At 43.6% G+C, this 25,405-nt stretch overlaps 1 protein-coding gene across 2 annotated transcripts; it reads right to left on the bottom strand.

Annotated features, from left to right (window-relative positions):
* Window positions 1–11: 11 nt before the first annotated feature.
* Window positions 12–24,351, bottom strand: tor4aa (torsin family 4, member Aa). 2 transcript variants are annotated; one of them, XM_064942290.1, is made up of 3 exons: window positions 24,169–24,351; window positions 1,788–2,267; window positions 12–1,695 (listed from the first exon to the last, which is right to left on the bottom strand). In XM_064942290.1, exons 2-3 carry the CDS (start codon window positions 2,265–2,267, stop codon window positions 841–843), a joined length of 1,335 nt encoding a protein of 444 aa, XP_064798362.1. In that variant the 5' UTR covers window positions 24,169–24,351; the 3' UTR covers window positions 12–840. The 2 variants fall into 2 exon arrangements, with proteins under 2 accessions (XP_064798362.1, XP_064798363.1); XM_064942291.1 differs by lacking the exon at window positions 24,169–24,351 and adding an exon at window positions 3,424–3,673.
* Window positions 24,352–25,405: the final 1,054 nt, after the last annotated feature.

Raw genomic sequence — 25,405 nt, 5'->3', positions numbered from 1 at the left:
TAGATGAATAATTCAGAAAGCATGATACAGTTTAATCATTATAGTATGTTAACAAAATACAACTACTTCATCACATTTTCCTGTGCTGCTCTTGGCCCTGTCTTTGTCATTGCCACAACCAGACTCATTTGGTACGATTACTAATATCTTCCTCTATTGCGGTGTTATGCAACTCTTACACTACGAGGTCTGGAGCTTGCTGGTTTTTTGTTTAGCCCTGATAACTAATTGCACACATCTGTTGTCTCAGGTCTAAATCAGTTCCTGATTAGAAGGGAACAATGAACAAATTAAGTGGAACTGGCTTCGAGGTCCTGAGTTGAGTTTGAAGGCTCTATTGGGAGTGGGTTTGTGTATCACTGTCAGTTTGCCTAACAGCATCGTGGGAGAATGAGCAGTGGTTCTTCACCATGACCACAACTCCTTATTTTGACTCCTCTCCAGATGTGCAGGCTATGATATTAGCCCTACCTATCCTATCTCATACCTAAATGGTAATTATCTATTAATCTAGTAACCAAGGGGATCGTTCCGGATGGTGCTAAATTACAGAACGTAGAAAAGACGATTATCTGACATGATTAGCCTTCATCGTGGAGATTACTCCTCATTCTCAGACATAAGACAATGTTTTTTCCCCAATGGTGGGTTCTGGCGAGTAACGTGGACTTTGTTTGCTTGATGGATCACAAGAAACACCAAAAGTATTTAGGCTCCAAAAGACTATGGGCCAAAACAGTTATTGGAACCGCCACTGACACGGTCCAGTAGTATCTTTTCTCAGGACACGTCTTTCTCGGTCCCTGTCTTCTGTCATCTCAACATCCCTCTGTAGGTCTCTCATAGCAGGTTGACCTTCGCCACAACCTGTTTACAGCCTGTCCGGGCATACACCCGACCCCATACCACGGGGTAGTACTCTATCTCCCCTGCCAGCCTCTCAATGTTGGTACGGTCCGGGTAGAACCCCTCCCTCATCATCTCATCCAGGAAGCACTCTGTCACGTGACCTTTCTCCAGCAGGGTCAGAGGTATGAGTTCAGCTTCTGCCCACAGTGGGTGGAGCATCTCCAGCGTGTTCCGCAACAACGGGGTCAGCTCCTTGATGAAGTTGCCATTGTACTCAGACACGGTCATCATGGAGTCGCTGGAGGAGTTGTGCAGCAGGTGCTTGGTGATGTGATTGTGTCCTTGGTTGCTAAGGAACAGGTAGACTGCGTTAAGGTATTCGTTGGAGAGTTTTGATTGCACCAGATCCTGCAGCGCATCAAGCAGCTCTGGGTGAAGGTGCTCTGCTTCGTCAAAGATGAATACTGGAATTTTCTCCTCCTCCTCTGCTCTCAGCACCGTCTCCGACACTAAGATCGTCAGCGCTCGGGCGCATCGCCAGGCGTCATCCTCCAGGGGGCAGTGGTGCAACACAAAGTACTGGAGAACCAGGGGCTCCCCCACTACTGAGCGGAAGTGCCCAGCTAGGAGTCTCCCTACGTGGCTCTTCCCCACGCCGCTGGTTCCATGTAAGGAGAGGACCAGGGGTTTATTGTGGACGTAGGTAGAGAGGTAGTCTCTGAGTTGGGCTAACAGAGCCTCCATCGCCCCCTGCTGGCCAAACACCTCCCTGCATAGAGTCTTCTCTAATCCCTCCAGGTCATACCTCAGGACATGGTCGTCAAGGTTTTCTATGGCATTATACACCTGTATGGAGGGAGGGAGGGATAAAGGACAGAATGAGACAAAAAAACACAGACAAAGAGGAAGATGATCAACCTCACACACATACATATTACCTGGAGGAAGAGGATGGTGCAGAGGAGGAAGAGGCAGTTCTTTGCTCGGCTGTGTTCCTTTATGACGGGGGCCCTGCACCCCCCTCCACTGGGGAACATGACCCGCCGCGACCTCTTCTTCTTCTTCTTCTTCTTTTGGAGGAGTGAGGACAAGGTCGTGGTGGTGCTGGAGGGGGTCAACCCCTCAAAGGTGAAGATTTTGGGGCTGGTGCGAACAGGGGCCCCAGTGAAGAGGCCAGCCCCTACCACTGGCCCTACTACACCCAGCCCGGCTAACTCCAGCCGTCGTTTCTTCATGGCCAGGTATTTCTGTCTAATGCGAACCACAGCACGTAGAGAGGATGAGAACTGGTACAAACTCTCAGCGCCTGTCCACGACCCCCTCTTTTCACTCTCTCCTTCGCTTTCTCCTTTCTCTTCACCCATCTCTCCGTCTGTCTGGGACCCAGACAGTCTGTCATAAACATCTTGGTCGCCCATCTGAGAGAGAGAGAGAGAGAGGCTTTAAATCATTCAATTACAGTCACAGTGAATTACGATCCGTTTTCTTTTTTTAAGAGGGCGGAAAAGATACCTAGCCAAGAAGGGATGCCAACTATTGAAGAATGTACTTATAGATGCATTTAACATGCAATATGTTGCCACTAATGTATCGGTTATGGTGTTAGATTTACTATAGTCATAAATCAGCTTAGCCACTGAAACTGAATTACTTCTTAAACTGTCTAAACTAACTTGCCTGTCACTGAACAAATAGACCGGTAAAATATATCCAATATTACACATGCTCATATGTCAGTATCAGATAAAAATGACCTGGGTATGTAATTGTGTCAATATATTTGACAAATATCCTTGTTGAGGTATTGCAACTCAACAAGGATATTGTGTCATCCTTTCAGGCCGTATATTTATGTGCAAACAGTCGCATCTGACTGTAGTCAAACTTGGCGTGTAGTGCCATCCTCAGCCATTTCCTCGAGTCAGATATAGGCTCAGATCCTAAGAAGTAGCAGCCTGTGAGAACACATTTCACGTAATGTGACTCAACACAAGAACAATCATCTACGAAGGTTTCAGAGCATTTTTTTTCTGCTGATTGACAGATAACGATTACGGGAATGGAAGGGAAGCCATTGACCATATTTCGCAATTGCGGCAAGAGTTCTGAGGCAAGATTTCAGCCCACCCCAACACTTTCTGATAAGGAGATCAGAGACTTGAACGTTCTCCAATAGAACATACTTTTTTCAGCATCCCAAAACACACAAATTACTACAATCATATTTTGGCCTGTGTATCTCGAGAGAAAGTGCTTGGAGGCCGATAGTCCACTACTGGTTGTGCAGCACCTTGTGTGGCTGATTAAGTTCATTCTTTGCCACAATATAGTAATAACACGTATGTTATTTCAAATCATTATAGTGCATTTATTTAATCATGACAAATTGTTGTAGTTTTACAGAAACACACAACTATTATGACAAGAGGTTAATTACAGGCACTTGGTCCTCACATATTTTTCAGATGTTACAGCTGAAATAGGAAACCTCTACTCTCCACCAAACAAGCAGAGGTTCCTCCACACAGTGGATCGCACATTGATGTTCACTCAAAGTTAGACATCATTACTTACTTTAGTTTAAAGTGTGTTATGATGGCCTCCTGAGTGACGCAGTGCTCGAGGCGTTACTATAGTCCCGTTTCATTCCGGGGCTGTGCCATAACCGGCCGTGGCCAGGAGTACCAAAGGACGGTGCACAATTGGCTACTTGGCTCATCGCGCCCTAGCAGCTCCTTGTGGCTGGCCGGGTGCCTGTAGGCTGACCCCGGTCGCCAGTTGAAAGGCATTTCCTCCGACAGATTGGTGCGGCTGGCTTCCGGGTTAAACTGGCGGGTGTTAAGGGGCACGGTTAGGTCGGTGGATCACATGACTCCACCTTCGCCTCTCCCGAGCCCGTTGGGGAGTTGCAGCGATGAGACAATATCAAAAAAGGTGGTAAAAATTCAATTAAAATACAAAAATAAAGTGTGTTATGATGTGAACAAAACATTTTGAGAGTGAATGAGATCATGAATTAAACTAATTTGCTTACTCTACAGTGCATTCATAAAGTATTCAGACCTTGACTTTTTCCACATTTCGTTACATTGCAGCTTTATTCTAAAATTGATTAAATAAAACAAATCCTCATCAATTTACACACAATACCCTATAATGGCAAAGCAAAAACAGGTTTTTAGAATTTTTTTAGCAAATTAAAAAAGTTAAATACAGAAATACCTTATTTACATACAGTTGAAGTCTGAAGTTTACATACCTTAGCCAAATACATTTAAACTCCGTTTTTCACAATTCCTGACATTTAATCCTAGTAAAGATTCCCTATTTTAGGTCAGTTAGGATCACCACTTTATATTTAAGAATCCTGCAGATAGAGCTGGTGTAACTGAGTCAGGTTTGTAGGCCTACTTGCTCGCACACACTTTTTCAGTTCTGCCCACACATTTTCTATAGGATTGAGGTCAGGGCTTTGTGATGGTCACTCCAATACCTTGACTTTGTTGTCCTTAGGCCATTTTGGTACAACTTTGGAAGCATGCTTGGGGTCATTGTCCATTTGGAAGACCCATTTGCGACCAAGCTTTAACTTCCTAACTGATGTCTTGAGATGTTGTTTCAGTAAATCCACATCATTTTTACCTCCTCATGATTCCATCTATTTTGTGAAGTGCACCAGTCTCTTCTGTAGCAAAGCACCCCCACAACATGATGCTGCCACCCCCGTGCTTCACGGTTGGGATGGTGTTCTTTGGCTTGCAAGCCTCCCCCTTTTTCATTTTTGGTTCATCAGACCAGAGGATATTTCTCCAAAAAGTATAATCTTTGTCCCCATGTGCAGTTGCAAACCGTAGTCTGGCTTTTGGTGGCGGTTTTGGAGAAGTAGCTTCTTCCTTGCTGAGCGGCCTTTCAGGTTATGTCGATATAGGACTCGTTTTACTGTGGATATAGATACGTTTGTACCGGTTTCCTCCAGCATCTTCACAAGGTCCTTTGCTGTTCTGGGATTGATTTGCATTTTTCGCATCAAAGACATTCATCTCTAGGAGACAGAACGCGTCTCCTTCCTGAGCGGTATGAAGGCTGCGAGGTCCCATGGTTTTTATACTTGTGTATTATTGTTTGTACAGATGAATGTGGTACCTTCATGCGTTTGGAAATTGCTCCCAAGGATGAACCAGACTTGTGGAGGTCTACAATTGTTTTTCCTGAAGTCTTGGCTGATTTCTTTTGATTTTCCCACGATGTCAAGCAAAAAGGCACTGAGTTTGAAGGTAGGCCTTGAAATACAATGATGTCAATTAGCCTATCAGAAACTTCTAAAGCCATGACATCATTTTCTGGAATTTTCCAAGCTGTTTAAAGGCACAGTCAACTTAGTGTATGTAAACTTCTGCCCCACTGGAATTGTGATACAGTGAATTATAAGACAAATAATCTGTCTGTAAACAATTGTTGGAAAAATTACTTGTGTCATGCACAAAGTATATGCCCTAACCGACTTGCCAAAGCTATAGTTTGTTAACAAGAGATATGTGGAGTGGTTGAAAAATTAGTTTTAATGACTCCAACCTAAGTGTATGTAAACTTCCGACTTGAACTGTATGTGAGAATGCTGTTCATTGACTGGAGCTCAGCGTTCAACACCATAGTGCCCACGAAACTTATCACTAAGCTAAGGAACCTGAGACTACCTCTGCAACTGGATCCTGGACTTCCTGTCGGGCTGCCCCCAGGTGGTAAGGGTAGGCAACAACACTTCTGCCACGCTGATCCTCAACACTGGGGCCCCTCAAGGGTGTGTACTTAGTCCCCTCCAGTACCCCCTGTTCACCCACGACTGCATGGCCAAACACAACTCCAACACCATCATTAAGTTTGCTGACGACACAACAGTGGTAGGCCTGATCACCGACAACAATGAGACAGCCGATAGGGAGGTGTTCAGAGCATTGGCAGTGTGGTGCCAGGACAACAACCTCAATGTGAGCAAGACAAAGGACCTGATCGTGGACTACAGGAAAAGGCGGGCCGAACAGGCCCGCATTAACATCAACGGGGCTGTAGTGGAGCAGGTTGAGAGTTCCTTGGTGTCCCCATCACCAACAAACTATTATGGTCCAAAATACACCAAGAGAGTCATGAAGAGGGCACGACAAAACCTTTTCCCCCTCAGGAGACTAAAAAGATTTGTAATGGGTCCCCAGATCCTCAAAGTTCTACAGTTGCACCATCGAGAGCAACCTAACCGGTTGCATCACCGCTTGATATGGAAACTGCTTGGCATCTGACCATAAGGCGCTGCAGAGGGTAGTGCGCACGGCCCAGTACATCACTAGGACCAAGCTTCCTGCCATCCAGGACCTATATAATAGGCGGTGTCAGAGGAAAGCCCATAAAATTGTCAGAGACTCAAGGTACAACTCTGTCGTTCTGCCCCTGAACAGGCAGTTAACCCACTGTTCCTAGGCCGTCATTGAAAATAAGAATTAACTGACTTGCCTAGTAAAATAAAATAAAAAATGTTGGTCGTGAACCACTTGACAACGTGGAACACTTTGCCTACCTCAACAGCCATCCTCTAGTAAATCCTGTGAAGCGTTAGCCTTATCAGTTATCTGTACTTATCTTGGCACCACCGACCTTGTGCAGGCCTGGCAGAAACAGAGGAATTAGCACATCAAACATGCCACAAGACAAATAAAAACATTTCAAGAGAGTGAATGTTGAAAGTAACTGTTTTCTGCTCCGAAAGCATGTACAGGTAGTCTAGCTCGTCTGACTAGCTAGTTTACATTGGCACTGCTGCCAGGAAACGTTACACACTGTGTCAGTCATTCTCTGCCCAAGTACAAAAGGATTAGACTACACCTTAATGTGTCCGGCAGCCAGGGTTGGGTAAGTTACTTTCTAAATGTAATCCGTTACAGTTACCTGTCCAAAATTGTAATCAGTAACATAACATAACTCGGTAATGTAATCTGATTACTTTTCCTTTCAGAGGTATATAGAAGAAAACAACAGTGGCTTGTGGTCAGACTCGTTCAGGTGGAACAAACTTAAACTTGCACCCTTTTTCAATACTGAATCGAATGTCATGAAAGAACAAAGGTTTAAAAGTAATCAAAGAAATAATCATGTAATTTCTCAAAAGTATCTATTCTGATTACAATCTTTTTTGCTGGTAATGTAACACATTACAGTTACTCCCCAACCCTGCCTGCGGACAGGTAAAGTCATAAAAAGCCCTTTTATCACTTAGATTTGCTCCCCTCCAGCGTCCTACCTCCTCTGTCCTCTCTTGCCTCCTTTTGAAAAAGTTCAAAGTCAATCAAGGGGAGTCGGTGAGGAGAGTGAACGTGGAAGCACTTCCTTCTCTACATTTGCACATTATTAGGCAAATTACATTTACAGGGCTGGATCCCAAAACAAATGTGTAAATTGCTCAAAACAAATTAAGTTACTTGTGCAAGATATTTTATAGATATAACAATACGTAGCATATTGTTTTAAAACAGTAGGATATACACGCGTATCCTCAATGAAAGGTGGCTATGAAGTAAGGGAGGACACTATTCTGCTTGTCTAATGAATTGACACACTCCTCGACCACTTGACCTCTTATTGGTTTTCCGGGTCATGAAGGAGAGAGGACAAAGGATGGTCTTTTACCCAAAAGATAATCTCCCCATCTTAACCCCCTCCTTTACCAGCCTGGTCCCATAGACTAGAAGTAACCTAGTAAACGTAAATCCGGGACACTCGAATTTAATGGTATGGTTACATAAGACTACTTAAGACAAAACAAAAAGGCTGTGGGTGTATAACACGAACATCTAGAAACCCAAAGCTTGCGTGTTTGAATCTCATCATTGCAAACTTTAGTATTCTAGCAACTTTGCACTTACTTACTACTATCATGACGTTGGCCTGGGGGTAGGTTTATGAGAGTCATAAATACCTCTTTCCCCCTTTTTTCTCTCTCTACCCTACTGATGTTACATTTTCAAAACCTTTGGTTAACATAGAGATTCTGGGAACATCAGAAGGTGGGGGGAAATGAACTATATTCTGGTAATCCGACAAATTGAACATATGCGGTGGTACTTAATGAATATGATGTCAGTTAGGTTGTCATCTGAGACATTCTCATCAATGATAAGATGAACTCTACGGTGGAAAGTCTACACATCAGAGTTATCGGATTCACATGGAATTGTTGTTCAATTTAAATGTTTGAATATGAAATTATTCATGATGGGATGAAATGTGATTTTAACTACTAAAATGTGAGATTTGGGTTTTCATAAATTAGGGCTATGCTCAATCAGTGGCCCGCCCCTGTGAAGGGACATGGACTATAAAACTTTTCAAACACGCCCTCCGCTCCCATCCTATATAAAGCCTTGATGACAATGTGACCTCCTGTTCCGAGGATGTGAGGACGACGGTCCGATGTCAGAACGGTTCAGATAATAACTACAGAAAAAAAGCCAACATCAGCGTGAGCTTTGGTTGCAAATTGTATGAACTTTGAACTCTTATTCACTATAGAAGTGATACCTCCTAGCCGTTGAGTTAGCAACAGCAGCTGCAAACGCAGGTTAGGTAGGAACAGACAGAGTATCCCGTCTACCACACAACGACGTTACTACAAAGTATTCAATTTACCAGCAGAGACATTCTTCAAAGGACAAAGGACTCGGTTGGGCAACACGGCCTTCCATCTACCACCAACCTACTGAAGCGCAGCTCAGAGTAAATATTTATTGCATTTTCCTTTTCCAAATGGGCGGTAATTTAGAATGCATAAGATATTGTATTCACAATAGCACAGCTTCGCCCTTTGTTCCTCAGTCTTCCCGCTCTTTCACTCAAACCCAGCCACTTTTCTTTTGTGTAACAAGCTGTCATATCTGTTCCGCCCGTTAGGGACGTTTTCCTTTATGATGTAATTTGTAATCAAGTTATGATTAATTATGTGTATGTGTAATTCTGTGTGATTAGTTAGGTATTTAGTAAATAAATAATTAAACCCAATTTTGTATTGCTGATTCAACTTGTTAGCCAGGATTCGTGCAGATAACCAAGAATTTACAACTTTCAGATGAAACTGAATTAAGGTGACGATTAATATTGACTGCGATTAATGTAAAATATTACTAGGTCTTTAAGAGTTTATTCGGAAGATAACAGCTCTATAAATATTATTTTGTGGTGCCCCGACTCTCTAGTTAATTACATTTACATGATTAGCTCAATCGGGTAATATTAATAACGAGACATTATTTTATAGAATAGCATGTCATATCACTTAATCCGGCATAGCCAAAGACACAACACTACTTTTTAGCTACTTTGCAACTACTTAGCATGTTAACTAACCCTAATCTTAAACCTCAAACTCAACCCCTTTTAAAAAATCCCATTGGCTATTTGTAACCATTTTACATCGAAACTCTTTTGACACCAACTGTGAACCATTGTCTGAACACACTCCTCAACTAACCCATAGGCTGAGAACATTCCCCAGAGTGACGCTACCGTGGCTGGAGCTGAAGTATTACTCATACACTTAATTGTTTTATTTCAATTTTTTTAACCAGGTAGGCCAGTTGAGAACAAATTCTCATTTACAACTGCGACCTGGCCAAGATAAAGCAAAGCAGTGCCATAAAAACAACAACACAGAGTTACAAACAAACGTACAGTCAATAACACAATAGAAAAATCAATGTACAGTGTGTACAAATGTAGAAGACTAGGGAGGTAAGGCAATAAATAGGCCATAGAGGCGAAATGATTACAATTTAGCATTAACACTGGAGTGTTAGATGTGCAGATGATGATGTGCAAGTAGAGATACTGGGGTGCAAAAGAGCAAGAAGAAAATAATATGGGGATGAGGAAGTTTGGTGTGCTATTTACAGATTGGCTGTGTACAGGTACAGTGATCGTTAAGCTGCTCTCATAGCTGATGCTTAAAGTAAAAGAGGGAGATATAAGTTTCCAGCTTCAGTTTTTTTGCAATTCATTCTAGTCATTGGCTGCAGCGAACTGGGAGGAAAGGCGGCCAAAGGACATGTTGGCTTTGGGGATGACCAGTGAAATATCAAATCAAATTTTATTTGTCACATACACATGGTTAGCAGATGTTAATGCGAGTGTAGCGAATTGCTTGTGCTTCTAGTTCCGACAATGCAGTAATAACCAACAAGTAATCTAACTAACAATTCCTAAACTACTGTCTTATACACAGTGTAAGGGGATAAAGAATATGTACATAAGGATATATGAATGAGTGATGGTACAGAGCAGCATAGGCAAGATACAGTAGATGGTATCGAGTACAGTATATACATATGAGATGAGTATGTAAACAAAGTGGCATAGTTAAAGTGGCTAGTGATACATGTATTGCATAAGGATGCAGTCGATGATATAGAGTACAGTATATACGTATGCATATGAGATGAATAATGTAGGGTAAGTAACATTATATAAGGTAGCATTGTTTAAAATGGCTAGTGATATATTTACATCATTTCCCATCAATTCCCATTATTAAAGTGGCTGGAGTTGAGTCAGTGTCAGTGTGTTGGCAGCAGCCACTCAATGTTAGTGGTGGCTGTTTAACAGACTGATGGCCTTGAGATAGAAGCTGTTTTTCAGACTCTCGGTCCCAGCTTTGATGCACCTGTACTGACCTCGCCTTCTGGATGATAGCGGGGTGAACAGGCAGTGGCTCGGGTGGTTGATGTCCTTGATGATCTTTATGGCCTTCCTATAACATCGGGTGGTGTAGGTGTCCTGGAGGGCAGGTAGTTTGCCCCCGGTGATGCGTTGTGCAGACCTCACTACCCTCTGGAGAGCTTTACGGTTGAGGGCGGAGCAGTTGCCGTACCAGGCGGTGATACAGCCCGCCAGGATGCTCTCGATTGTGCATCTGTAGAAGTTTGTGAGTGCTTTTGGTGACAAGCCGAATTTCTTCAGCCTCCTGAGGTTGAAGAGGCGCTGCTGCGCCTTCTTCACAATGCTGTCTGTGTGAGTGGACCAATTCAGTTTGTCTGTGATGTGTATGCCGAGGAACTTAAAACTTGCTACTTGCTACAGGAGAGGGCTCAGAACGCACCCTTGTGGGGCCCCAGTGTTGAGGATCAGCGGGGAGGAGATGTTGTTACCTACCCTCACCACCTGGGGGCGGCCAGTCAGGAAGTCCAGTACCCAGTTGCACAGGGCGGGGTCGAGATCCAGGGTCTCGAGCTTGATGACGAGCTCGGAGGGTACTATGGTGTTGAATGCCGAGCTGTAGTCGATGAACAGCATTCTCACATAGGTATTCCTCTTGTCCAGATGGGTTAGGGCAGTGTGCAGTGTGGTTGAGATTGCATCGTCTGTGGACCTATTTGAGCGGTAAGCAAATTGGAGTGGGTCTAGGGTGTCAGGTAGGGTGGAGGTGATATGGTCCTTGACTAGTCTCTCAAAGCACTTCATGATGACGGAAGTGAGTGCTACGGGGCGGTAGTCGTTTAGCTCAGTTACCTTAGCTTTCTTGGGAACAGGAACAATGGTGGCCCTCTTGAAGCATGTGGGAACAGCAGACTGGTATAGGGATTGATTGAATATGTCCATAAACACACCAGCCAGCTGGTCTGCGCATGCTCTGAGGGCGCGGCTGGGGATGCCGTCTGGGCCTGCAGCCTTGCGAGGCTTAACACGTTTAAATGTTTTACTCACCTCGGCTGCAGTGAAGGAGAGACCGCATGTTTCCGTTGCAGGCCGTGTCAGTGGCACTGTATTGTCCTCAAAGTGGGCAAAAAAGTTATTTAGTCTGCCTGGGAGCAAGACATCCTGGTCCGTGACTGGGCTGGATTTCTTCCTGTAGTCCGTGATTGACTGTAGACCCTGCCACATGCCTCTTGTGTCTGAGCCGTTGAATTGAGATTCTACTTTGTCTCTGTACTGACGCTTAGCTTGTTTGATAGCTTTACGGAGGGAATAGCTGCATTGTTTGTATTCAGTCATGTTACCAGACACCTTGCCCTGATTGAAAGCAGTGGTTCGCGCTTTCAGTTTCACGCGAATGCTGCCATCAATCCAAGGTTTCTGGTTAGGGAATGTTTTAATCGTTGCTATGGGAACGACATCTTCAATGCACGTTCTAATGAACTCGCACACCGAATCAGCGTATTCGTCAATGTTGTTATTTGACGCAATACGAAACATGTCCCAGTCCACGTGATGGAAGCAGTCTTGGAGTGTGGAGTCAGCTTGGTCGGACCAGCGTTGGACAGACCTCAGCGTGGGAGCTTCTTTTTTAGCTTTTGTCTGTAGGCAGGTATCAGCAAAATGGAGTCGTGGTCAGCTTTTCCGAAAGGGGGGCGGGGCAGGGCCTTATATGCGTCGCGGAAGTTAGAGTAACAGTGATCCAAGGTTTTTCCGCCCCTGGTTGCACAATCGATATGCTGATAAAATTTAGGGAGTCTTGTTTTCAGATTAGCCTTGTTAAAATCCCCAACAACAATGAATGCAGCCTCCGGATAAATGGTTTCCAGTTTGCAAAGAGTTAAATAAAGTTTGTTCAGAGCCATCGATGTGTCTGCTTGGGGGGGGATATATACGGCTGTGATTATAATCGAAGAGAATTCTCTTGGTAGATAATGCGGTCTACATTTGATTGTGAGGAATTCTAAATCAGGTGAACAGAAGGATTTGAGTTCCTGTATGTTTCTTTCATCGCACCATGCCTCGTTAGCCATAAGGCATACACCCCCACCCTTCTTCTTACCAGAAAGGTGTTTGTTTCTGTCGGCGCGATGCGTGGAGAAACCCGTTGGCTGCACCGCTTTGGATAGCGTCTCTCCAGTGAGCCATGTTTCCGTGAAGCACAGAACGTTACAGTCGCTGATGTCCCTCTGGAATGCTACCCTTGCTCGGATTTCATCAACCTTGTTGTCAAGAGACTGGACATTGGCAAGAAGAATGCTAGGAAGTGGGGCACGATGTGCCCGTCTCCGTAGTCTGACCAGAAGACCGCCACATTTCCCTCTTTTTCAGAGTCGTTTTTTTGGGTCGCTGCATGCGATCCATTCCGTTGTCCTGTTTGTAAGGCAGAACACAGGATCCGCGTCGCGAAAAACATATTCTTGGTCGTACTGATGGTGAGTTGACGCTGATCTTATATACAGTAGTTCTTCTCGACTGTATGTAATGAAACCTAAGATGACCCGGGGTACTAATGTAAGAAATAACACGTAAAAAAACAAAAAACTGCATAGTTTCCTAGGAACGCGAAGCGAGGCGGCCATCTCTGTCGGCGCCGGAAGTAGTGTATACACCGTATACCTGCTGGAGCACGTACTACAGGTGGGCGTTGCTTTGATGACCAGTGAGCTGAGATAAGGTGGGGTTTTACCTAGCAAAGATGACCTGGAGCCAGTGGGTTTGGAGACGAATATGTAGCGAGGGCCAGCCAACGAGAGCATACAAGTCACAGTGGTTGGAAGTATATGGGGCTTTGGTGACAAAGTGGATGGCACTGTGATAATAGACTACATCCAGTTTGCTGAGTAGAGTGTTGGAGCTATTTTGTAGATGACATCGCTGAAGTCGAGGATCGGTAGGATAGTCAGTTTTACGAGGGTATGTTTGGCAGCATGGGTGAAGGAGGCTTTGTTGTGAAATAGGAAGCCGATTCTAGATTTAATTTTGGATTGGAAATGCTTAATGTAAGTCTGGAAGAAGAGATTACAGTCCAGCCAGACACCTAGGTATTTATAGTTGTCCACATATTCTAAGTCAGACTCCTCCAGAGAAGTGATGCGAGTCGGGCGAGCGGATGCGGGCAGCAATCGATTGAAGAACATGCATTTAGTTTTACTAGCATTTAAAAGCAGTTGGAGGCCACGGAAGGAGTGTTGTATGGCATTGAAGCTGGTTTGGAGGTTTGTTAACACAGTGTCTAAAGAAGGTCCAGATGTATACAGAATGGTGTCGTCTGCTAGGAGGTGGATCAGAGAATCACCAGCAGCAAGAGCGACATCATTGACATGTTCAGAGAAAAGAGTCAGCCCGAGAATTGAACCCTGTGGCACCCCTATAGAGACTGCCACAAGTTCGGACAACAAGGCCCTCCGATTTGACACACGGAACTCTATCTGAGAAGTAGTTGGTGGACCAGGCGAGGCAGTCATTTGAGAAACCAAGGCTATTGAGTCCGCCGATAAGAATGCAGTGTTTGAAAAGCCTTGGCCAGGTTGATGAAGACGGCAGCACAGTACTGTCTTTTATTGATGGCGGTTATGATATCGTTTAGGACCTTGAGCGTGGCTGAGGTGCACCCATTACCAGCTCGGAAGCCAGATTGCATCGTGGAGAAGGTACGATGGGATTTGAAATGGTCGTTGATCTGTTTGTTAACTTGGCTTTCGAAGATTTTAGAAAGGCAGGGCAGGATGGATATAGGTCTATAACAGTTTGGGTCTAGAGTGTCACCTCCTTTGAAGAGGGGGATGACTGCGCCAGCTTTCCAATCTTTGGGGATCTCAGAAGATACGAAAGAGAGGTTGAACAGGCTAGTAATAGGGGTTGCAACAATTACGGCTGATAATTCTAGAAAGAGAGGGTCCAGATTGTCAAGCCCAGCTGATTTGTAGGGATCCAGATTTTGCAGCTCTTTCAGAACATTCAGCTATCTGGATTTGGGTGAAGGAGAAGTGGGGGGGGGGGGGTGACTTGGGCAAGTTGCTGCAGGGGGTGCCGAGCTGTTGGCCGGGGTAGAGGTAGCCAGGTGGAAAGCATGGCCAGCTGTAGAAAAATGCTTATTGAAATGATCAATTATTGTAGATTTATCGGTGGTGACACCTAGCATCAGTGCAGTGGGCAGCTGGGAGGAGATGCTCTTATTCTCCATAGACTTTAGTGTCCCAAAACCTTTTGGAATTAGTGCTACAGGGCGCATATTTTTTGTTTGAAAAGCGAGCCTTAGCTTTCCTAACTGACTGTGTATAGTGGTTCCTGACTTCCCTGAAAAGTTGCATATCGCAGGGGCTATTCGATGCTAATGCAGTACGCCACAGGATGTTTTTGTGCTGGTCAAGGGCAATCAAGTCTGGGGTGAACCAAGGGCTATATCTGTCCTCAGTTCTACATTTTTTGAATGGGGCATTCTTATTTAAGATGGTGAGGAAAGCACTTTTAAAGAGCAACCAGGCATCCTGTACTGATGGGATGAGGTCAATATCCTTCCAGGATACCCGGGCCAGATCGAATAGAAAGCCCTGCTCGCTGATGTGTTTTAGGGAGTGTTTGACAGTGATGGGGGATGGTCAATTGACCGCGGACCCATTACGGACGCAGGCAATGAGGCGGTGATCGCTGAGATCTTGGTTGAAGACGGCAGAGGTGTATTTAGAGGGCATGTTGGTCAGGATGATATCTAAGAGGGTGCTCAGGGTTACGGATTTGGGGTTGTACATGGTAGGTTACTTGATAATTTGTGTTAGATTAAGGGCACTTAGCTTAGATTGTAGGACGGCCGGGGTGTTAAGCATATCCCAGTTTAGGTCACCTAACAGTACGAACTCTGAAGATAGATGGGGGGCAGTGAATTCACATATGGTGTCCAGGGCACAGCTGGGGGCTGAGGGGGGTCTATAACAAGAGGCAACGGTGAGAGACTTGTTTCTGGAAAGGTGGATTTTTAAAACTAGAAGCTCGAATTGTTTGGGCGCAGACCTGGATAGTATGAGAACTCTGCAGGCTATATCTGCAGTAGATTGCAACTCCACCCCCTTTGGCAGTTCTATCTTGTCGGAAAATGTTGTAGTTGGGGATGGAAATTTCAGGATATTCGGTGGCCTTCCTAAGCCAGGATTCATACACGGCTAGGACATCAGGGTTGGCGGAGTGTGCTAAAGCAGTGAATAATACAAACTTAGGGAGGAGGCTTCTGATGTTAACATGCATGAAACCAAGGCTTTTACGGTTACAGAAGTCAACAAAAGAGAGCGCCTGGGGAATGGGAGTGGTGCTGGAGGCTGCAGAGCCTGGGTTAACATCTACATCACCAGAGGAACAGAGGAGGAGTAGGATAAGGGGACGGCTAAAGGCTATAAGAACTGGTCGTCTAGTGCGTTCAGAACAGAGAGTAAAAGGAGCAGATTTCTGGGCGTGGAAGAATATAATGTATGGACAAGGGTACTGTAGGATATGAGTACAGTGGAGGTAAACCTAGGCATTGAGTGACTAGGAGAGAGGTTTTGTCTCTAGAGGAACCAGTTAAGCCAGGTGAGGTCACCGCATGTGGGGGGGAGGTCACCGCATGTGGGACAAATGAGCTATCTAAGGCATATTGGGCAGGGCTGGGGGCTCTACAGTGAAATAAGACAATTAATCACTAACCAAAACAGCAATAGACAAGGCTTATTGACATTAGGGAGGGGCATGTGTAGCCAAGTGATCATAGGGTCCAGAGAGTAGCAATAGGTGAGTCAGGGAGCCGATTCAGTAGTTGCTACTATGCGGCGATTCAGACAGCTAGCGGGCCGGGGCTAGCAGGTGGGGCTTTGGCGATGTCGCAATGGAAGAGACTGTTGAAACTACCTCGGGCTATTAGGTCGGCAGACCAGTTATGATGGATCGGCGGGGCTCCGTGTTGGCAGTAAAGGGTCCAGACCAATTGGCAAAAGAGGTATTGTAGACCAAGAATTAGCTGGTGGACTTCTTCGGCAAGCCGGGAGAAGGGCCTAGCTCGAGGCTAGCTCAAGGCTAACTGATGCTTGCTTCAGGACAGAGATCGGATAGTAGCCAGCTAGCTACGATGATCCGGCGTAAAGGTTCAGAGTTTGCGGTAGGAATCCGGAGATTTGGTACAGAAAAAGAAGTCCGATATGCTCTGGGTTGATATCGCATGTGCAGACTGGCAAGTATTGTCCGAGCTGAGGCTGGCTGATGTCCTAGTTAATGGTGAAGACCGCTAGCAGTGGCTAATTGACTACTAGCTAGTTAGCTAACTAGCTTCTGATGTGGGTTCCGGTTCTAAAGTATAAAAATTGCAGATCCGTACCACATTGGGTGAGGCGGTTGCCGGAGAGTATATGCAGTCCTTAGATGGAAAGTGATATTAAAATATATACGAAAAAAACAGAGGAAAACAATATATAAAACGATATTACTTCTTGCCAGCATGAGTATGCATCCGTAACTACTAAGAACGGGTACTTTCCCTTTTGAGCAAAATCTATATGGATGCGCTGCCAGGGCCTCTTAGGCCATTTCCAAGGATGCACTGGTGCAAGGTTCGGCATATGTCTATTAGACTGACACCTGGCATCTCCTTACCATGTCTTCTATGTCCTTGCAGGAGCTTTCATTTTGACCATGCCCCAGTGGTTTTCATGTAGCTCCTTCAGTCAGTCCCTCTGTAGAGTAGCCGGCACCACCGCTCTCATACCCCATAGCACACAATCACTTTCTACAGTGAGCTCAGTCCTTCTCACCTAATAAGGCTTTAGTTCAGGATCAGTAACATGATTACTGTAAGTGTAAAGTGCCTCACTTTTGCAAAACTCTTGTCCTTGGAAGTTTCCCTGGCTATGCCAATGAAAGGTACATCTAAAAATGACACTCGATAGTTGACCCCCCCCCCCGGAGGAAGGCAGCTGTGTCTTCGTTATTTGCTGACATTGTTCTGACCACACCTAAGGTCTATCTTTCTGTGAGAGCTCTGTCATGGGTTTGATGCAAGTAGAGAGATTCTCCATGAACTTGCCATAGTTGGTAGGTAAAGCCAGATATGCTCGGAGCTCTGTCACGTTAGTTGAAGCCTTTGCTATGGCTTCAGTCTTGTCCTGCACTGGATGTAGCCCCTGTTTGTCTATCCTGTGACCTAAGTGACACTAGACTGAAAAAATGCACACTTGTTCCTGTTTACTCTTAACCCACGCCCTTGCAGCCTCTTTAACACCGCTTCTACGTTCTGTAAGTGGTCCTCAGCCAATTTCCCTGTGATAAGAATGACACCTAGAAAGCACACAACCCCAGGTAAACCTTGTAAGACCTGGTCCATAATACGTTAGAATATAGCTGGAGCATTTGATACTCCATAAAGCAGTCTATTCATCTGGTATAAACCCTTCAATGTGTTTATAGTCAGGAAATGCTTTCTCTTGATCTACCTCCACTTGCTGGTAGGCCTGTGTAAGGTCTAACTTTGAACTGTTTACCCCCGGCTAGAGTAGCAAACAAGTCCTGGGTCTTTGGTAAGGGGTACTGTTCCACATCCACCCATGCATTTACAGTTCCCTTGTAATCATGACATATTCTGACACCCCCGTTTGTCTTTGGTATGCAAACCATTAGCTGTTGCAAAAGCAGCAGCTAGTCTTCCTGGGGTCCACACAAAGCATGAAACATAATACAGAGTGACTTAATACAGAACATCATTAGACAAGGACAACTCAAGGACAGAACTATATACATTATTTTAAAATGCACATGTAGCCTACATATTAATGCATACACACAAACTATCTAGGTCAAATAGGGGAGAGGTGTTGTGCTGCGAGGTGTTGCTTTATCTGTGTTTTGAAACCAGGTTTGCTGTTTATTTGAGCAATATGAGAAGGAAGTTCCATGCACTAAGGGCTCTATATAATACTGTTTTCTTGAATTTGTTCTGGATTTGGGGACTATGAAAAGACCCCTGGTGGCATGTCTGGTGGGATAAGTGTGTGTGTCAGAGCTGTGTGTAAGTTGACTATGCAAACAATTTGGGATTTTTAACACATTAATGCTTCTTATAAAAAGAAGAAGTGATGCAGTCAGTCACTCCTCAACTCTTAGCCAAGAGAGACTGGCATGCATAGTATTTATATCAGCCCTCTGATTACAATTAAGAGCTAAATGTTCCTCTCTGTTCTGGGCCAGCTGCAGCTTAACTAGGTCTTTCCTTGCAGCGCTGGACCACATGACTGGACAATAATCAAGATTAGACAAAACTAGAGCCTGCAGAACTTGCTTTTTTGGAGTGTGGTGTCAAAAAAGCAGAGCATCTCTTTATTAGACAGACCTCTCCCCATCTTTACAACCGTTCAATCTATATGTTTTGACCATGACAGTTTACAATCTAAGGTAACACCAAGTAATTTAGTCTCCTCAACTTGTTAAACAGCCACACCATTCATTACCAGATTCAGCTGAGGTCTAGCACTTAAGGAATGATTTGTACCAAATATAATGCTCTTCGTTTTAGAGACGTTCAGGACGAGTTTATTACTGGCCACCCATTCCAAAACAGACTGCAACTCTTTGTTAAGGGTTTCAGTGACTTCATTAGCTGTGGTTGCTGATGTGTATATGGTTCAATCATCAGCATACATGGACACACATGCTGTGTTTAATGCCAGTGGCAGGTCATTGGTAAAAAATAGAAAAGAGTAGAGGGCCTATAGAGCTGCCCTGCGGTACACTACACTTTACATGTTTGACATTAGAGACATTTGAGTTCTATTAGATAGATAGCTCTGAATCCAAGATATGGCAGAGGTTGAAAAGCCCTAGCACTTAAGTTTTTTCAACAACAGGTTATGGTCAATAATATCAAAGGCTGCACTGAAATCTAAAAGTACAGCTCCCATAATCTTCTTATTATCAATTTCTTTCAACCAATCAGTCATTTGTGTCAGTGCAGTACATGTTGAGTGCCCTTCTCTATAAGCAAGCTGAAAGTCTGTTGTTAACTTGTTTACAGAGAAATAGCATTGTATTTGGTCAAACACAATTGTTCCAACAGTTTGCTAAAAGCTGGCAGCAAGCTTATAGGTCTGCTGATAGAACCAGTAAAGGCTGCTTTACCACTCTTGGGTAACGGAATTACTTTGGCTTCCCTCCAGGCCTGAGGACAAAGACTTTCCTCTAGGCTCAGATATAGCTTGGGACTGCAAGGGCTGGCACACTTCACAATCCTTTTTGGTGACCCATCATACCCGCTGATGTGTGCCATAGGAAGTATTAGACTCTAGTCACAAAAGGAAGTGGTTATTTCAGCAAAAATAGTTTTCTACTCTTCTCTTTACCCATCTCTTAGTCCCCCCTTCCATCGTGTTTTTGCCTCTTGTGGCTTTTCCTAAAAAAATGTACGCTTTCTCTGTTTTAGTTTTTAAGAATGTAGGTTCAGTAGTAATAATAAAAAAATAACAATAAATCAAAAGTTTGTACTCTGGGCGAAAAAGAACATTCAAATATACAGTTGAAGTCAGAAGTTTACATACACCTTAACTCAGTTTTTCACAGTTCCTGACAATCCTAGTAAAAATTCCCTGTCTTAGGTCAGTTAGGATCACCACTTTATTTTAAGAATGAGAAATGTCAGAATAATAGTATAGAGAATTATTTATTTCAGCTAATATTTCTTTCATCACATTCCCAGTGGGTCAGAAGTTTACATACACACAATTAGTATTTGGTAGCTTTGCTTATAAATTGCTTAACTTGAGTCAAACGTTTCAAGTAGCCTTCCACAAGCTTCCCACAATAAGTTGGGTGAATTTTGGCCCATTCCTCCTGATAGAGCTTGTGTAACTGAGTCAGGTTTGTAGGCCTCCTTGCTCACACACACTTTTTCAGTTCTGCCCACAGATTTTCTATAGGATTGAGGTCAGGGCTTTGTGATGGCCACTCCAATACCTTGACTTTGTTGTCCTTAAGCAATTTTGCCACAACTTTGGAAGTATGCTTGGGGTCATTGTCCATTTGGAAGACTCATTTGCGACCAAGCTTTAACTTCCTGACTGACGTCTTGAGATGTTGCTTCAATACATCCACATAATTTTACTTCCTCAAGATGCCATCTATTTTGTGAAGTGCACCAGTTCCTCCTGCAGCAAATCCCCCCCACAACTTGATGCTGCCTCCCCCGTGATTCACGGTTGGGATGGTGTTCTTCGGCTTGCAAGCCTTCCCCTTTTCCATTTTTGTTTCATCAGACCAGAGGATATTTCTCTAAAAGGTACGATCTCTGTCCCCATGTGCAGTTGCAAACCATTGTCTGGCTTTTGATGGCGGTTTTGGAGCAGTGGCTTCTTCCTTGCTGAGCGGCCTTTCAGGTTATGTCGATATAGGACTCGTTTTACTGTGGATATATATACTTTTGTACTTGTTTCCTTCAGCATCTTCACAGGGTCCTTTGCTGTTGTTCTGGGATTGATTTGCGCTTTTCGCACACCAAAGTACGTTCATCTCTTGGAGACAGAATGCGTCTCCTTCCTGAGCGGCATGACGGCTGCGTGGTCCCATGGTGTTTATACTTGCATACTATTGTTTGTACAGATGAACGTATTACCTTCAGGCATTTGGAAATTGCTCCTAAGAATGAACCAGACTTGTGAGGTGTTGGCTGATTTCTTTTGATTTCCCCATGATGTCAAGCAAAGAGGCACTGAGTATGAAGGTAGGCCTTGAAATACATCCACAGGTACACCTCCAATTCACTCAAATGATGTCAATTAGCCCATCAGAAGCTTCTAAACCATGACATAATTTTCTGAAATCTTCCAAGCTGTTTAAAGGCACAGCCAATTTAGTGTATGTTAACTTCTGACCCACTGGAATTGTGATACAGTGAATTATAAGACAAATAATCTGTCTGTAAACAATTGTTGGATAAACTACTTGTGTCATGCACAAAGTATATGCCCTAACTGACTTGCCAAAACTATAGTTTGTTAACAAGAAATTTGTGGAGTGGTTGTAAAATGAGTTTTAATAACTCCAAGTGTATGTAAACTTCCAACTTCAACTGTATGTATTGCAAATTTGTTACATATTGTACAAATTGCAATTCATAACATATCATTAGAATTTTAATTCTTAACATATCATACGAAATAGATGATTGAAATAAACAAAAGAATACATACCCAGCAATTTCTCCAGTGTTTTTTCAACATTGAGAGTGTGTCAAACTTAAAACTCGTCCAGTGTCTATAGGAGTCCACATTTTTCACTATTAAATTAACACACTGCATAAACCATTCTTCTGCCTTGACTTTCGAGTGAATTATAGTGACCACTCATGACGCTATTTGTTCGTTAAATAAAGTCCCCGTGTGCAATCTAAGTGTCACATGATCTGTCACATGATCTCAGTACATATACGCCTGTTCTAAAAGGCCCCAGAGTCTGCAACACCACTAAGCAAGGGGAACCACCAAGCAAGCGGCACCATGAAGACCAAGGAGCTCTCCAAACAGGTCAGGGACAAAGTTGTGGAGAAGTGCAGATCAGGGTTGGGTTATAAAAAAATATCAGAAACTTTGAACATCCCACAGAACACCATTCAATCCATTATTTAAAAAATGAAATAATATGACACCACAACAAACCTGCCAAGAGAGGTCCGCCCACCAAAACTCACAGACCAGGCAAGGAGGGCAATAATCAGAGAGGCAACAAAGAGACCAAAGATAACCCTGAAGGAGCTGCAAAGCTCCATAGCGGAGATTGGAGTATCTGTCCATGGGACCACTTGAAGCTGTACACTCCACAGAGCTGAGCTTTACAGAAGAGTGGCCAGAAAAAAGTCATTGCTTAAAGATAAAAATAAGCAAACACGTTTAGTATTCGCCAAAAGGCATGTGGGAGACTCCCCAAACATATGGAAGAAGGTACTCTGGTCAGATGAGGCTAAATTGAGCTTTTTGGCCATCAAGGAAAACGCTATGTCTGGCGCAAACCCAACACCTCTCATCACCCCGAGAATACCATCCCACAGTGAAGCATGGTCGTGGCAGCATCATGCTGTGGGGATGTTTTTCATCGGCAGGGACTGGGAAACTGGTCAGAATTGAAGGAATGATGGATGACGCTAAATACAGGGACATTCTTGAGGTAAACCTGTTTCAGTCTTCCAGAAATTTGAGACGAGGATGGAGGATCACCTTCAATGACCCTAAGCATACTGCTAAAGCAACACTTGAGTGGTTTAAGGGGAAACATTTAAATGTCTTGGAATGGCCTAGTCAAAGCCCAGACCTCAATCCAATTGAAAATCTGTGGTATGACTTCAAGATTGCTGTACACCAGCTGAACCCATCCAACTTGAAGGAGCTGGAGCAGTTTTGCCTTGAAGGAGCTGGTTATGCATGTTCAAGTTTTTTTTGTCTTATTTCTTGTTTGTTTCACAATAAAAAATATTTTGCAAAGTGATAGGCATGTAGTGTAAATCAAATGATATGAACCCCCACAAAAAAATCTATTTTAATTCCAGGTTGTAAGGCAACAAAATAGGAAAAATGCCAAGGAGGGTAAATACTTTCGCAAGCCATTGTAAACTGAAACAGACTTTTCAATAACGGGGGCAATAAGTAACAGATTGGATAAGTTTGGAAAAATCTATGTTATGTGTATTTGAGTAGCACAACATTAATTAATCAATTAATATACATGCAAAAACATACATATTCAAACAAACAATACAATTCCAAAAATCTACCTGCAATAGAGCATGCTGAGAAACATGATAATGGTGGGCGTGGTTTACCTTTAACGCTGGTTATTAACACCAACACTAGGGTTGTTTTACACCAATGAGTGTTATTTTAACACTTATAGAGTTCATTTCACACCTGAATCAACACTACAAATGTTACACTGAAAAATCAACACTAGGTTACACCGCCCAATTTGCTGCGTACCATACAAAACATAACATATCATACTAAATGGAGGGATATAGATTTACTTTTGATATGTTACGTCTACCCCCGAGTCCAGGTTGCCTTCCCATGTACAGGTAGCGAGCGGCCTGAGAGGTGATGTCTCCATTCCACACATTGTACAGCAGGGCTCTCTAAAATCAACAGGAGGTAGCTCTCCAGGAACAGCTGGTTGTGTAACATATAGGTTTTCTTGTGTAAGGCAGAAACCAGAAGTTTGTGGCTTGTTTTTTGAATGATTCTAAAACACACTAGATCTCACTTCACACTTCACAACCTGTTTCCATTGCTGAATATAGATTTTCAAGTTCTGGTTCTGTGTTTTAGGTGGAAGCTTTTCTAACCCTGATAGTGAGAGAGAGAGAGAGAGAGAGAGAGAGAGAGAGAGAGAGAGAGAGAGAGAGTGTGTGTGTGTGTGTGTGTGTGTGTGTGTGTGTGTGTGTGTGTGTGTGTGTGTGTGTGTGAAGCTGGCCAGAGGCCTAGAAACACAGCTGCAAATACCTCACCCAGAAAACCGTGTAAGCAAGGCAGGGGAGAAATAGGAGAGGGAAGAGGAGGAGAATAGAATGCAGAAAGAAAAATTCTGGAAAACCAGTCTGCTTACCTTGAACGTATAGGTAATACCAAGCCTCCTATAGACTGAGTTCTTCACTAGGCTCGCTCCATGAGTTTTGTGGGGAGAGAACAGTAAACTCCTTCTGTGGAACTCTATCACTGGATAGTGAGCTGGTTTCAGATCAACTACAATACCACTCCTATCTCTCTATCTCACCCTCCCAATTCCTGCTTCTGGCCTTTGCAGACTCCTCCTCTTCCTTCCTCTTTCTCTCTCTCTCTCTCTCTCTCTCTCTCTCTCTCTCTCTTTTTTTGTCTTTCCACCCACTATCTCCCCCCTCCGGCTCTTCCATTCATGTTGTTGAGATGAGAGTGAAAATCAGGCTATTGTGACTCTCCTCATAGTCATGTACCTAATGACCTTTACTCCCAGCCTGCAGTCATGGATAACTTTGTTTAATTAATTTGTTTACTTTGTTAGAGGTTCTCTGCTGGGTGGTGGGATAAATGTTTGCATATTTTATGAAATTTGCCTCACAGCAAATATGAGAAGAGGAGACCGACACCCAAGCAGTGGGAAAACTATTAGGGCCTTCATAGCTTAAGATCTATGTGAACGTGATGATTGGTAGCCAAGAGCTCAAGGAGAGAATTTGTCATATAATAACCAACAGTAACAATAACGGAGTATATGACATAGATAGTTGGTAGCAGAGAGCCCATGGAAAGAAGGTGAATATTACACCCGGTGTTGTTTTGCATGTTTAAGTCACGAGTCAATCAGTGACCATGTTCTTATGAATGGTTGTCATGGTTGTGAACAAGGACGACCTTTAATACAATATGGGCTCTCCCCTTGAGTTATTTTCTGCTATTGTAAGTCGTTTATGTGTAAATAAAACGATAACAAAAACGTCACATGATTAGGTTCCCTCCAAATCCATTTCATACAATAGGTTACATTCCACAAAAGTTTGAGTTTTTGTCCTGTGATTGAAATAGCTTTGCTCTAGAACCAGGCAACATACCTTTTAACAGCACGCCTATTGTCTACCTCTCCTCATCCTTCAGAATGCCTCTGTGTTAATGTCCCAAATGAACATGATGCTGCTAAAGAGAACAATTCAGGAAACAAAGTGATATTAATTGCTGAGAGGGTGTGAGTGTCTTATTAGCGAGTTTGGGTAGTTGTAGAATGTCTGTGTGTTATTAAAGGCCCAATGCAGCCATTTAAAAAAAAATCTCAATATCAAATCATTTCTGAGTAACAAATGTAGTACTTTACT

This window comes from Oncorhynchus masou, chromosome 28 (assembly GCF_036934945.1).
Source record: "Oncorhynchus masou masou isolate Uvic2021 chromosome 28, UVic_Omas_1.1, whole genome shotgun sequence".
In the NCBI taxonomy this organism is placed as follows: Eukaryota; Metazoa; Chordata; class Actinopteri; order Salmoniformes; family Salmonidae; genus Oncorhynchus; species Oncorhynchus masou.
The sequence above is the reverse complement of the archived record's forward strand: the minus strand, read 5'-3'. Positions and strand labels throughout refer to the sequence as shown.